Source organism: Malaya genurostris, chromosome 2, assembly GCF_030247185.1.
Source record: "Malaya genurostris strain Urasoe2022 chromosome 2, Malgen_1.1, whole genome shotgun sequence".
NCBI lineage: Eukaryota > Metazoa > Arthropoda > Insecta > Diptera > Culicidae > Malaya > Malaya genurostris.
In genome coordinates this window covers 328,792,465-328,808,270 of record NC_080571.1, presented here as the reverse complement: position 1 = coordinate 328,808,270, position 15,806 = coordinate 328,792,465, and the positions used below count along the sequence as shown (strand labels likewise).

The following is a 15,806-nucleotide window of genomic DNA, read 5'->3' as shown; positions in this document are numbered from 1 at the left end:
ACACTAGTGGCGTGGATTACTCTGGTTTTGCACTTTCGAGCAGAAATGCAATATTCTGACGGTGTTTCATTGCCTTTTCTGCTCGAAAATGCAAAACCAGAGCAGTCCATGCCACCAGTGTTTTTCAATGAAAAACGCCGCCTCGTTGTATCTTTGCATAAGTAATACAGTGGGGTCTCGTACAACGCGGATTCGGTTTTGCCGGTATTCGTTGTTGCCGGATTCGTTATTGCCGGATAACCGTGGTAAACGAGACCCAGAGCATATGGGATTTCGGCTGATTGGGGCTGTGAACGATTATCTCGCTTCGGTCGACAGATAGAGCCACACAATCTTCGGCAAACTTGTTGTAGATACTTAGACCAACAATTTAGTGTAGTTTGACAGACAATTAGTTGAGAACTGCTCCGCTAGGGGCGCTTTGAAAAATGCATGATATAAAACATTCGCTTAACACAGACAAAACGATTCGAGCTTCAAGTAATTCGCAAATTATAATATTTTGAAGAATGCGTTTGTCAAACAGCAAAGTATTAACTCGGACCTACTCCATCAGATGTAGCTAGTGTACTGAATACAAATATCATTTATCAGAATTATGTTCTTATAAAAAAAAACTTAAAGATATAGAACGGTTTTGTTTGTTGGAAAGTTGTTAGGAATGTTATAGTTTGCATTATGAAAGCTATGTTAGTTGAGAACTTGCCCACAGAGTGGCGCTAGTGTGATCACAATCTTACGATATAAAATTTATTATGTGATACCTCTAAAACCTGATGATATAGATTGGCGGTGTTTTCGAAGAGAAAGTAGAGGAGATTAAATAGTATAAACAGTTGTTAAAAATTTTCTCACTTGGTGACGCTGGTGTGCAATTCTGGGTTGGAAATTCCTGTAATCTTGATTTATTTTGATTTATTGAAATCGTTTTTTCGAGGGTTTACAAACTGGTTAGAAGATTGAAGAAAGCTTGTGTGTGATAATTTAAGAGCAGTGTATCTTCCTCAACATTGCTTGGGATATCAAAAAGTATTTTTCCAAATATTTGCTTGTGATGGAGAGTTTTGAGGATACGCTTTTCGTTGAGTGGATAGGAAAACAGAAAATAAAGTATAAGGAAATCATTAATCATTAATGATGTTTTCAAAACTCCTGAATGAAAAATTATCCATCAATCCAATTTGTTATCTTTACTTGGTGCCATTCGACAAGCAGTTTTTAGAACTCTCCTCTCATAACAGACTTCGCTTCAGTCGGGGGCATTGAAAATTGGTTTGAATGAAAAAACGTTGGAAACTTGCTTCTATGTTAAATACTTAACCCTGCCTCCAGTCACAAATTGTAATTCATTTGTATTTGCAAATGATTCTGGTATCAGCATTCACGGAACTAGCATTTCTTTCTTCCTAAGTCGATTTTAACTCAAACAATGCAATGTTTTTGTTTCGCGTAACGTCAGAACACAAACCCAAAATGAATCATTAAACTAGATATGTTATACAAAAAAGGGATGTAAGTTTGTATGTTTGTAACGGCATAACTCCGGAACTCCTAAACGGATTGCCACCAAACTTGCTTTTCAGAGATGGTCATAAGGGTAATTTTATAGGGGAGGGAGGGTAGCAAATCTCATTAACAGGAGGGACATGGAAAAATTTATATAATTTGACGAGAATCGATACTTTTTCAAGACCATTGATTTACAGATTGATTTTACAGGTCAAAAGGAATAAATTTACTCATAGAAACCGCTCTAGCACTATTTAGGCATGAGATTGAAAAAAGTCGGATTCTTGTTTAAAGGCACCCTTCTTCTACTAAGAAGTGCATCGAAAAGTAGTAAGCAACATTGATTATTGAATAAAAAAGCGAAAAAAAACATATTTTGACATCAGTTTTCGATATATTGTAGAAAATATGCATTTCACTGATTATATTGAAGAAAATCCTAGTTTCTGTGAAACGCTTGCACTTTGGACTTGACATTCTTCATTAAATTCTGCACAGTTACTTTTGTGCCTTTCCTGGTGGCAGCTGTCCTTTTTTTTTTTTGAACTCCTGCTTGTTTTAGGACACTGTACCTTCCTTCCGAAAGTGCCGCTTGACAATTTCCCAATCCGAATCCGAAGATCCGGGCAGTTCGGTGGGTTGATGTCCCTTTCCTCGAATTGTACATTACGTTTTGACAACCACTATAGAATGGAGTTGGCGTAGTGGGCTGAAGCCAAATCCCACCAGAAAAGAGGTGGAGCCTAATGCTTTCTGTACAGTAATAGAATTCTCTTCTTCAAACATTCTTCCTCGTACACCTTGGCGTTAATTGTGCCCTTCTTGAAGAAAATCGACGACCGCAAACCACAGGTAGAATTTGCTTGCCAGACCAACACCTTCTGCCCAAACTATTCCATCGCCACCGTGGTGTCAGCGTCGTCCAGGTCCTGGTACATCGATTTCGTATAATATTGCGGTCCGGGCAGCGCTCGAGAGTCTTTCTTGGCGTAGGTTTCGTCGCCGATCAGGATGGATCCGTCTTTATTCTGTAGAATCCGGTTGTACAGTTTTCGCGCTCTTGTTTTGGACTGAACTTGCTGTACCAGGGACTTTTTCGGCACCTTCTGCTTCTTGTACGTTTTCAGGGAGTTCCGAACTTTGATCCGTTGAATCATCCCGATGCTGGTGTTGAACTGCTTGACCAAATCCCGCGTCGACGCCGATGGGTTTTTCCCGATGTACTCAACCACTTTTAAGTCCCGGCCGGGCTGGCTGGGACACGTTTTCCTACCGGATCGGGGCAAATCCTTCATGGAACCGAACCTTCTCGATAATATTTTTGACACTGGTGAGGTGCACTTTCACCTGTTTTGCAATTTCGTTGTACGTGACACAACTTCCTGAGCACCAAGTACCGAAACCAATCGATTGTGCAGCTGTTATTGACATGTAAACAAATATGTCACCGCAAAACACACTGCAAAAAATTAAGCCATTTCAGAGTAATAACTGTTTGAATGTTGCTAACTACTTATCGATACACTCCTTAATTGTTGTAGCTCGAAAAATGTGTAACAAGTTATACATCCACCTAGTGGTGTAATGATGCCTTTCTCATATTACTTATATTTTCAGGATTCTGTCAAATAAATAAATAAATAAAGATACGTAAAGACGGTTTTAGCAAACTGACTTTCAATATCTAAATGACAGCGGATAAGTGTAGAAATTTTAATTTAAAGCGTGTTTTTCTATACAAGGCAATATAAAAACAAACGAAATCCTTTCAACTTGCCGTATAGTTCTTCTTTTGCCCAGGCATTGTAAGTTGATAGGCAAAATATTTCATTTGGAAAATATAAGTAGTATAAGAAAGACATTATTGAATCATTAGGAGAAGTAAAACAGGTGTTTTTTGCTTTATTTCATGTTAGAGACGAACCAAAAAATCGGATCGGGATCAAACATTCAAAAAATGTTTAAAAAGCTTTAAAACTTTTCATTTGAACCTTAGTTTGTGAAAATCGGATAAACCAACTCCAAGAAAACTTAGTGCACATTTTTTTTATTATTCTTTCCATCTCTGACCGTAATTTGTTCAGTTTGTCGAGCTGATTCGAATGGTATATGACATTCGGTCATCCGGGCCTCCGTTGAAAGGCAAAAATCGAATATTATTTCATGCAAGGATGACTTTTATCGTATCAAAGAACGCTCTCTGCCAACTCTTCACACGATTTAATCTTTGCCATCAAAGAGAGACGGTTATCGTCTCAGCAACAAAAAACCAGCATGGTTCATTTAACATAGAATGGATACCAGTGCGAGAGCGAATTTCTCTCGATGGCTCGTCTGAGCATCACCGGTTAGCACGCTGCTGTGGGGACCCGCTCTGAAACAACGAACGGTCGCTCATTCTCGTTTTACGGGTAGTGGATAATTGCGATAGAATCATTTTACTATTGTCGCTTATTCTAACTATGTGCATATAACCTTTGTATAAGTTGTGTTTATGAAAATGCCATAGTTAGAATGCTCTACACTAGGGTTTTGAAATATTGTAACCATGTATAAGAATCATCAAGTCGATTCATCGATTCAATTTTCTGCGATAATTGTCAACTTTCGATTCTCTCTGGGTAAATCCCACACACCGCCGATCATTGCCAGATTGTATATATTTTGTTATAGGCCGTGAAATACTCAGAGTATGAGATGGAGCGAAGAAATGTAGAAAAATTCTCTCACGGTTCATGCATTGAGAGGCAGCGAGTTCTTGTAGCATCATCTACCAGATTGAAAATGTTGTATAGAATGTAGAAAAATATCGAGCTGCTTTCTGTCAAATTATCAGTAATCACCAACCCTAATTACAAGAAAAAAATGTTCAAATAAAACGCCTTCTTTATTAAATAGTTTTATTTTACATGTGTTGCAAATTTGATTATTGTCAATTACAATTAAGTCAGTTACCGTAGAATAGCCAATTAAACAGAAGAACATGGCTCAACAGATAACATGCAATAAATTTGCTCTTAGTGACCTTCCTCCTACAAGTAACTGCTTTCGAGAAATTTAAACATTAAATGCAAAGAACTCGCATTTCAAACAAAAATTTGTCAATGGCTATGATATTGAGAAAATGTACTGCGAAAAATTCAGAAAAATGATGTATGAATGATTAGAGATAAAACGAAAAAAAAAAGATATAACTGGAAACTGAATTTTTATACAGGCACTAACATTTAATCAAATCTCGTAATATCAATTTATCCTTATTTCACTAAAAAAAGTCATTGAAAAAACTACAAATTGCACTTAAAATTACATTATATAGAACACAACAACCAATCTCCGTGGCTAGGAAATACTCCCGAGCTTAAAGCAAAGCCGATTAATAACTATTCGCATGACATGTTCTCTGGGGAAAGAGTCTCTTCCTCTTTTACAGTCATCAGCAACGAGACTCACACTCCACCGGATGCCTTGAACCTTCCGATCCAATCTAGCGGAATGGTAAAGTGATTTCTCACCTACAAGCAGCCAATCTTGTAGAACTATTTTCATGCAAATCGCTAATAAACAGATGGATATTATTTATTTTTCTTTCTTCCTCCGGCTGCCATAGTTCTGTGATCTCAAGCCTGCGAGGAAATCAGCTGCCTCAGCCAAGCCAGTCAGCCAGCCGGCTTTATGATTTAAGTGCGATGATTTAACTCCGGATGTCATGCGTCTCCTCATTTGATGCTCTATCCGCACGCGGGATCGGTTCGGGCAAAAATCGTATATCCCTCATCCAGCCGCCGCCCTCCTGCCGATAGCATCCCGGCCGAGCGGAAACTTTGAAGAGGAATGTCATTGACCACCACCAAGTCAGCTTCCAAACCGGGCTGCTCTGCTCTCAAGATGTTGATCACACGAGACACTATAATTACAGATTTTATTGCACCTCATCAATAATATTCTACGCCGTTCCGATATCGACGAGGGCAAGCAAATGGACTCGAGTCCACGCGGCAACGAACATCTTCCGAGGCCCATCAGTGCCAAAGATCAACTCTTCCCCGTCGGTGGTTTCTTTCGCACAAAATGGTACCTCTCCTGTTCGGTCAATCACGGCCCGGAGAGTACGGATTATCTAGAATGTGACGTTAGAGATTGGTTGAATCGATGCGTCGGGTGCTTTCTAGGGGTGCGACTATCGCATTACAAAGGGTAGTAAATCTGTTCGTCTGCACCGGTCTGCGTGGCCATTAAAAGTTACGAATAGATGGATCTGTTGATTAGAACCTTGGACGGGCTTCATTCGAATGCTTGTGCTTGCATCATCGCTAATTTTAACTGTGAACCGTAACTTATTCTGTTATGACACAATGAAACCTTAATCTTGAAACAGTTAAAAGGAACAACGACAGCCGTTAAAAAAATTTCACCGAGTAGTGATCAATAGCAATGGCATAGTTTATCCTGATAGGACCAAACAATCCCAGCCGTACAGTACTTTGCAAATCTCTAGATATCAATTGATCATGGCTGATGAGTCATACCGCAATTCGACCGAATGTTGAGAGTCGGTCTCAATGACAAAAAATGATGAAAAACACTTCCCCCTTCAGAGCTGCATTATAAATTTCATTACACAGCTGATGTAACTGAAATTGTCACAAGAGGACGTTTTAGTTTTAACGAAATTCTGTTATGAATTTCTGATCGGGTTGACACACCAGCATATGTTATGTAGCAAAACAATGTCTCAAAACAAATCAAACCACCAAAACTCCGTCGAAATTTTTGCGCAAAAACCGACTACTAAATTTATTACCCCACCTAGCGGTAAACATTATCTAACTCTTATTGTTTGTGGTCGTCAAGTTTTTTTTTGTTTCTGTGCTCGGACACGGTAATTTCATTTCGTCAAGCGTCGGCCCCCGTCCGGTCACCGGTAATACATTTTCTGTTCAACTCATTTGACTCACTCAAATATTCTTGCTGTCGTCCCTCCGGGGTCCAAATTCTCAGCAGGCCCCAATCCGCATCATCAGGCCCGGAGATCGGAGCACGACCAGTTGCGAGTTGCGACATGGCTCGATATGCAAATTGGAAGCCCTTCCGTAGCGCGACCTGGCTTCGGTGGAGTCATTATTTCCTCCGAGCTCCGATCAACCATCACTTCGATCGTCGTCGTCGTCGTCGCTGTCGTTGATTGATTCATTGTTCTCCGAGGCAAAATAACAACGGAGCAAAAAAAAACTGGATCAAATATCAACTCGTCGTCGGCAGGGGGAAAACTCGAGCCGAGATTTATTTATGGGCTGCTAGCGTTAGGACATCCCAGTTTTCGTATCTGTTTCTGCACCAAATCGAGAGCGAGAGTTGGGTGGTTTCGGTTTCGTTTTCATGTGTGGTATGTGACAAAGGAATTCGTTCAGGGACACTGCTGAGGCAAGGGCGGAAAAACATAGGATGGTGAATGGTTTGAGAAACGGAAAATTTACTAGCAGAGGTAGAATAAGAACAAATAATTTGTTTGTGTTTCCTACATTATGTCAATGTTTTTTTTGCCGTTAATGTAACCTCGGAATGTAAAAAGGATGATTTTCACTGAAAAAGGGGGGTATGAGACTTTTCTTTGAAGTAAACTCATTGAATTCAATCCCATCTTAACATTTGGGTTACTTACAATTACATAGTTTGTGGATTTTTGATGATCACTACATGAAGGAGGATTCTGCAGATCGAGATGAAGAACGTTAAAGATTAAACTCGGTTTTTTTTTCTGAGAACAAATTTTCACTAGGAAGATTATGATCACGAAACCAACGACGCAAGATTGTCACAGTTTCAATTTCGTAAATTCCAATATTATCCTACTACAACTGCAGATGCCTTTCTAAATCATGCAACTGAGAACGAATTAATTTGTATATCTCTTACTGTTTCCTACAGGGGGTTTTGAAGAATTAAAAAAACGTTTGAGATTGAATTCGAATATGGCTAAAAGTCAATGGATTCTCGTTAAAACATTTTTTTCGCGGTTCGAAGTACATTTTTAGGGAAACTATACACTTAAGCATTAGTTAGCAGCAAAATTTTCACAAGGTACCAAGATTTAACAAAATGTCTATAACAACGACTACAAACATTCCCGCCTAATAGGGTGCAACATTTTAAATTATTTGTTCAGAAACGGCTGTTCTACATTAAAATCACAAACGAACACGAAATTAGATATTGTTAATCCACCTAGCGGTTTGAGAATGTCTTTTTCTTGACACAGTTTTATTATTAATTTTTTGGGGTGAATTTTTCATACAAATTCATCCAGATTGATTCAAGTAGTTCACAAAAGCATGCTTCAATTGAATGGTAAATAAAAACACGTTTCGTCGTTTATCACTTATACCATCATATCTCCGGAACCAGAAGTCTCAGGTATTTGATCTTCGATCTTGATAGATGGTCCAATAGTATCTTTCAAACGAGCCTAAGTTTGTTAAAATCGGTTCAGCCATCTTCGAGAAAATTGAACGGAAAAAACAAATCTTTGAAAGGAGCACGCACATACACACGCACATACACACGCCCATCCACACAGACATTTTTTGACCTCGTCGAGTTGAGTCGAATGGTATATAACACTATGAGTTTTCGAGGCTTCGTTCGAAGGTGGTTTTCCAGCAATCCTATTACTTTTCTGTATAGAGAGGCAAAAGGCATAGACATTTTCAAATGTTTTATTGTTGCAATTTTTTTTCGGTTATTATTCTAAACTCATGAAAAAGCCGTCCATTTTTTTCCGCCGCACGACCGTAACTAGATTAAAGCCGGGTGTAAAAAAACGATATAAAAAAATTTTTTTTTGAGATTTCTTGCAACTTCTTCCCGGAGATAATTTTTGTATTGGGAGCACAAATTAGTTCGGTCCGTTTGCAAAAGATGGCTCTGGCTATTATGAATATTGAACAGTAACAGCTGATGTCGATAGTTTCAAGAGGTTAGACATCTGTCATTATTATTCAGTTCATTTTGCTTCGAGTTTGTTAAAAAAGCATTGTTTATAACTGTGTTAATAATGAACGATTTTGTGTAGTTTTAGTTTTTTGTTTAAATAGGTGCAGCTGAAGCGCATCAAATGATTGTGGATGTTTAGGGTGATTATGATACATTTGAACATGGGTATCTTGAGTGTCTTGAGCGTCTTGAATGTCTTGAATGTCTTGAATGTCTTGAATGTCTTGAATGTCTTGAATGTCTTGAATGTCTTGAATGTCTTGAATGTCTTGAATGTCTTGAATGTCTTGAATGTCTTGAATGTCTTGAGTGTCTTGAATGTCTTGAGTGTCTTGAGTGTCTTGAGTGTCTTGAGTGTCTTGAGTGTCTTAAGTGTCTTGAGTGTCTTGAGTGTCTTGAGTGTCTTGAGTGTCTTGAGTGTCTTGAGTGTCTTGAGTGTCTTGAGTGTCTTGAGTGTCTTGAGTGTCTTGAGTGTCTTGAGTGTCTTGAGTGTCTTGAGTGTCTTGAGTGTCTTGAGTGTCTTGAGTGTCTTGAGTGTCTTGAGTGTCTTGAGTGTCTTGAGTGTCTTGAGTGTCTTGAGTGTCTTGAGTGTCTTGACTGTCTTGAGTGTCTTGAGTGTCTTGGGTATCTTGAGTGTCTTGAGTGTCTTGGGTGTCTTGAGTGTGTTGAGTATCTTGAGTGTCTTGAGTGTCTTGAGTGTCATGAGCATCTTGAGTGTCTTGAGTGTCTTGAGCATCTTGAGTGTCTTGAGTGTCTTGAGTGTCTTGAATGTCTTGAATGTCTTGAATGTCTTGAATGTTTTGAATGTCTTGAATGTCTTGAATGTCTTGAATGTCTTGAATGTCTTGAATGTCTTGAGTGTCTTGAATGTCTTGAGTGTCTTGAGTGTCTTGAGTGTCTTGAGTGTCTTGAGTGTCTTGAGTGTCTTGAGTGTCTTGAGTGTCTTGAGTGTCTTGAGTGTCTTGAGTGTCTTGAGTGTCTTGAGTGTCTTGAGTGTCTTGAGTGTCTTGAGTGTCTTGAGTGTCTTGAGTGTCTTGAGTGTCTTGAGTGTCTTGAGTGTTTTGAGTGTCTTGACTGTCTTGAGTGTCTTGAGTGTCTTGAGTGTCTTGGGTATCTTGAGTGTCTTGAGTGTCTTGAGTGTCTTGAGTGTGTTGAGTATCTTGAGTGTCTTGAGTGTCTTGAGTGTCATGAGCATCTTGAGTGCCTTGAGTGTCTTGAGCATCTTGAGTGTCTTGAGTGTCTTGAGTGTCTTGGGTATCTTGAGTGTCTTGAGTGTCTTGAGTGTCTTGAGTGTCTTGAGTGTCTTGAGTGTGTTGAGTATCTTGAGTGTCTTGAGTGTCTTGAGTGTCATGAGCATCTTGAGTGTCTTGAGTGTCTTGAGCATCTTGAGTGTCTTGAGTGTCTTGTGTGTCTTGAGTGTCTTGAGTGTCTTGAGTGTCTTTAGTGCTTTCAGTATCTTGAGTGTCTTGAATATCTTGAGTGTCTTGAGTATCTTGAGTGTCTTGTGTCTTGACTGTCTTGTGTCTTGAGTGTATTGAGTGTTTTGAGTGTTTTGATTGTCATGAGTATTTTGACTGAGTGTCTTGAGTGTCTTGAGCGTCTTGAGTGTTTTGAGCGTCTTTAGCATCTGAGTGTCTTGAGTGTCTTGAGTGTCTTCAGTGCTTTCAGTATCTTGAGTGTCTTGACCCTCTTGTGTCTTGAGTGTCTTGAGTGTTTTGATTGTCATGAGTATTTTGATTGAGTGTCTTGAGTGTCTTGAGCGTCGTGAGTGTTTTGAGCGACTTGAGAGTCTTGAGTGTTTCGAGTGTCTTGAGTATTTTGATTTAGTGTATTGAGTATTTTGATTGAATGTCTTGAGTGTCTTGAGTGTCTTGAGTGTGTTGAGTATCTTGAGTGTCTTGAGTGTCTTGAGTGTCATGAGCATCTTGAGTGTCTTGAGTGTCTTGAGCATCTTGAGTGTCTTGAGTGTCTTAAGTGTCTTGAATGTCTTGAGTGTCTTGAGCGTCTTGACTGTCTTGAGTGTCTTGAGCGTCTTGAATGTCTTGAGTGCCTTGAGTGACTTGAGTGTCTTGAGTGTCTTGAGTGTCTTGTGTGTCTTGAGTGTCTTGAGTGTCTTGAGTGTCTTCAGTGCTTTCAGTATCTTGAGTGTCTTGAATATCTTGAGTGTCTTGAGTATCTTGAGTGTCTTGTGTCTTGAGTGTCTTGTGTCTTGAGTGTCTTGAGTGTTTTGAGTGTTTTGATTGTCATGAGTATTTTGATTGAGTGTCTTGAGTGTCTTGAGCGTCTTGAGTGTTTTGAGCGTCTTTAGCATCTGAGTGTCTTGAGTGTCTTCAGTGCTTTCAGTATCTTGAGTGTCTTAAGTATCTTGAGTGTCTTGAGTATCTTGAGTGTCTTGACCCTCTTGTGTCTTGAGTGTTTTGATTGTCATGAGTATTTTGATTGAGTGTCTTGAGTGTCTTGAGCGTCGTGAGTGTTTTGAGCGACTGGAGAATCTTGAGTGTTTCGAGTGTCTTGAGTATTTTGATTTAGTGTATTGAGTATTTTGATTGAATGTCTTGAGTGTCTTGAGTGGATTGAGTATATTGAGTGTCTTCTAGAGGTTCCATTTAACGATAACTCAAAATTTATTTATTAAGTACAACTCAGGTGTATTGGAAGAGTTCTTGGGTTACCTGAACATTGTTTGCGAAATACAATTTCATGAGAATTTTTTCAAAAGTGGTAAGATGCAAAATCTTACCAAAACAAACTAGAACAATTGTGTTTCTGGGAGATAGGTAAGAAAAATCTGTGTGTTTCGAAAGCTTTATGTGTTTGAAAATCTATCTCCTTTCCCCTTCCATTAGCCGTATAATATTTCTGTCCAGGAAGGTATTTTAAAGCTTGTCTTGGGGAACGTTGAAAGTGGCCATGCTAATGTTGTTGATGAAATCAGGCCAGAGAATAGATGGGCCAATTATTAATAATAAAAAAACAGAACCGAGTGATCCGAGTTGGCCTAGAAAGGCTCAATAGATAGAAGAAAAAAATTTGTGTTCCTGTGCAAGCGCAAAAGCTAATATAAAAAATTTGGAGCTCCAGTTTTTTTCGCATCCACCTTATTCCTTCAATTAGGCTCCCTTGGATCTGTTTCTTTAGTAGAAATAATTGCTGCACTAACATTCCTCTTCATTTCTCACTCGATCTACGTTCGGACATGACCGGCTCCGGTGCAGATCAATGATCAATGAATCCTAGCTTCGATCGTTTAGCCTTGATTCTTTGTTCAGCTTTATCTGATCCTGTTCAGATACGTAGAAGCAACCACAGCTTTCCGATGTGAAAAATTTTAAATTTAAGATTTCCAGTGGTTTTTTTTATTATCCGAAATATATTTCAGCAATAAACACAAATGATTGAGGCCAGGATAAAATAAACGAAGCAATAGTAATAACTTGAGCAATGAAGTCTTAAATGTGAGCGAGATGTTTTATTTGTAGTTTTCTCAGCCTCAGTTTTTACATTGATGTGCTTAGTAATGTGTGTATTGTCTTGAACAAATTTTCAAATTGGGGAAGACTTTTCAACACAGAAACCTGTAAAGTTCTATTGAATTTGGTGTAATAAAAGGCATCAATCATTTAGAACAGAATTTCATGAAAATTACATGGCAAGAAATGAAATAAAAAACAAAAATATTGGTACCGATAGGGACTCGAACCGAGCATCTTTAGATCATAAAAAGCATCCGTGTATCGATTGAGCTACATAAGCACATATTTGCTAGGTAGGCAAAGGATGCATATAAACTCATACAGTCGCAATAGTTGGTCGAATCAAATCGATAAGTGAACATTACGACAGAAACATGAGTAATACGGTTGAAAGATAGAAAAGTTAAGTTGGAGACAAACTTAATATTGATATGAGAACATATATTCGTAAATTTTTGTTACATTGACTAGAAATTAGCTCATACAGATTTTCGTCTTCACTATTTCTGTCAGCATAGAAGTTCGTTTTATTCATTTTATTCGTTTTGTTTTAAAATTTTCCGAACCTTAGCATTGCAAACGACTTCACTTACCAACTTGATAAACTAACATAACAACATGACAAATAAACTCATTAGACGGCAATAAATGTAACTTCTCGGGATAAGCGTAATTTGCTCAAGTTAACTGATGACTAGGTTGAGAAAAAAAAAACAGGTAACATCTAATCAAGATATGGAACAGTAACTAATTGCATGACATTTGCAATAACATGCAGATTATCAATAATTAATTCCCTCGATGTATTTCCCAACTGCTTGCTTTTATGATTTATCTTGGCAAAAAACAATATTTATAAAAGTTTGGAATTATTCAGATTCAAATCTTTCAAAAGTTATCAACATAAAATATTATGCATATAATTACAAACTCCTAGCAGCTTCTAGGAAAAATTATCTCCTCTTATCGCCGCACGCCTTTGAACCTCTCCACGATGTGCACCAATCTCGTTTATGGAACCGCAAAGTCCTGTCCCGGGTATTATTTTACCAGAACTGACCAGTCTCAACGAGCCGTCGGTTGTGTCTCGAGTGGTGATATCTAGTCACTCAAGACCCTTCCGCACTCGTGTCTGATCAAGCGAACGGTCACACCCAAATGCACTTCGTACACTTCGGAACAGGAAAAAAAATGACTCCACCACGGAACCGAGATCCTTTATCGTCTCTTGGTCCAGTTCAAGTTCGTGAGTTCAACTTCAGAACAAATGCGACCGCCGGCCAGCTCGTGGTCGTGTTTGTTAAGCAGGCGCCTGTCAAGAATGCTATTCATATCATTCCTGGTAGGGCGCACTTTTCATCGGCCGCTCGAGCCTGTGGTGCAGCCACCCGAGCCCGACAGCGCGTGCTTTTGATGGTCAATTGGGTGTTCTGAAAGCCCGGATAGGCGAAGTGACGGTGGTTTATTATCTGGCGAAGTTTTCGATGTGCAGTAAACCATGCCGGTGGATGACTGGCCCAAAAGGATCGATTGCAGTGGCCCACGGAATGCAGACAATAGTGCGGTGCTTGAACATTTCAAGTGCGGCAAATAAAGCCTGAAAAATATGCTTACTTTGGGCGAGTAATAAATATATTAGTGCTTGTTTGATTTTTGATTTATGAGTTGATTTTTGCAATGGTGTCTTATAGAAATTCGAGGACAACTTCTTCTCGGGACGAAAAGCGTCACTAAAGCAGAAGGGGTAACTATATCAGAAGCCATTGCATTAGTCCAGCAATCACATTATTTTACTGATTATTTGACTAACAGCCAATTTCATTAGGGTCAGTACCTTTGTTATAACAACACATTGGTTTCACTCTAACTAATGGCTTTTATGTATGAGATGCATAGTTGAACTGAGCCGATTAATGGTACGGTTACCCTATTGATTCCAATTTCCAAGGCTCACGAGAAACGAATAAAATAAATAAAAAAAGAGATGTTATGTGAGAGACAATGCTATCAAGTCGGTTCCCAACATAATTGTAAAGCTTAAGAGAAAGCCTTTTTGAAATAGAAGAACAGTAGGCTTTGTACAAAACTTGAAACATACGTCATTCAAAAACCACTGCCCAAACGATCGTTCACCATCAATGACAATGAACTTCTTTGGTCAAAGTTCACCCGGTCCATTAAAAAAATGAATGAACTCACAAAAAAGCAATGAAATACCTGAATGGTGGTGAAATATTCCATAAGCTTTGAGCGAACAATAACGCTCAATAACAATAAAATTTATACTCAATATACAAAAATAAACACACACAAAAGAGAAACCTCCGGAGACTTCAACGACTGCGTACAAGAAACAAGTGTGAAACCCGGCATAAACAAAGCACGATCTCGGCTATGTTCCAAACAAAATATGAATTAACCGCGGCCAAATGAGTGTGGTAATGAGTGAAAAAAAAATTCCAATCTCAGCAAACACCGACAAATGAATTGAGCTGTTAATGCAAATTTATCCCTTGAGACTGGTCACGGTGGTGGTTAGCCGCCAGCCCGCTGCGATCACTGGCGATTCAGTCGGCCGACGCTGACACATGGCCCGCTGATTAGCAGCAAACCGAAACGACTACTTGCCGAGCCTGATCAAGTCGAATCGAGCCGAATTGGATCAACCACTGAAAAGAAAAAATCTTCTCAACTAGGCACGGTGGAGGTAGGCTCCGATAAGTACATGTACCGTCGTCATGTGCAGACTGGGATAGAGAGGGACCGTTCCGGTTTTTTTTTACAACGGCGTGTGTGGCCTTTCCGCGCCAATGTGTCTTTCTGCAAAGCATTGCAAAAACGATTGATTCGAATCAATAGCGTGGGCTGCCCTGCGGTCAATTAGTACACATAGAATTAATAATTTAAAGGCGAAATGGGGGCTGGGATCAGCACAATAGCAGCGTTCAATCGGGTTGTGTCCGATTTTGAAAATTCGCGTTCTTCACGAACCACGCCTCAGTTAAACAGAATCATTTTAAGCAAAAAAAAAATAGTTCTGCGAAATTCTCACTCCTGGAAAGTGAATAACAAAAAAAACAATAATCTTACCGGCACTGGACAGGGCGGACATGCTGGTGGCATGACTTGCCTCGGAAACATCGCTCATCGACCCGAGCCACTTAAGCGTTTCCGTGGACGAAGTGCTTTCGGAGCTGTTGTTATCGGCGATGCTATTGTTGGAGGCCGAGAGCTGCTGTAAATCCTGCTGGGACCAGGTGTGGGCCGATCGGGACAGCAGTAGGTCACTGTCTTGGCGCAATCTGAAAGAGAGGTGGAAATAAAAAAAAACAGGGAATTGTTAGATGACAATAATTCTTGAGCGGATTTTTCTTTTATGCCATGCTTGTTATTGAAGAAAGCAGAGTCGGTATTGAAATCTGAAAGCCAAATAAGCACTGCACGCAAAAGCCAGTAATCACAAAACTACTAAAATGTCAATTGTTTTTCTGACTTTGATTGGGTAAAATATGGTAAAACTGAGCAAATGTTGTTGTAACTAAACTGTCATTTTTTATTTACAGTGCTGGCAGTTTATCAATGACATCCAGCAAAGACACGCACCACGAACGAGTAATAAAACGTTACAGTTAAGTAATGAAATACACCCTGAAAGGAAAATGAAACGTTTCAATAAGGTGTCACTCGTGCAACTGAGCAATGACACACTCCTAGCAAAGTTACCTGTGTGCATGAAAGCAACAAAAATATCTCAGTTGTTTCAACAAGTTAGTTATTTAAACTTAAGAATTATATTGAAATAAACAGTCAAATGTCATCAATACAAATTTT

At 39.2% G+C, this 15,806-nt stretch overlaps 1 protein-coding gene across 5 annotated transcripts in view; it reads right to left on the bottom strand.

Annotated features, from left to right (window-relative positions):
- LOC131431478 (protein Shroom) overlaps positions 1-15,806 on the bottom strand; it is a 547,622-nt gene that overhangs the window by 267,896 nt on the left and 263,920 nt on the right. For all 5 annotated transcript variants that reach the window (XM_058597214.1, XM_058597217.1, XM_058597216.1 and 2 more), the window contains exon 4: positions 15,066-15,277. In XM_058597214.1, coding sequence (XP_058453197.1) covers positions 15,066-15,277 — 212 coding nt within the window. The remainder of the gene's footprint in view (positions 1-15,065; positions 15,278-15,806) is intronic.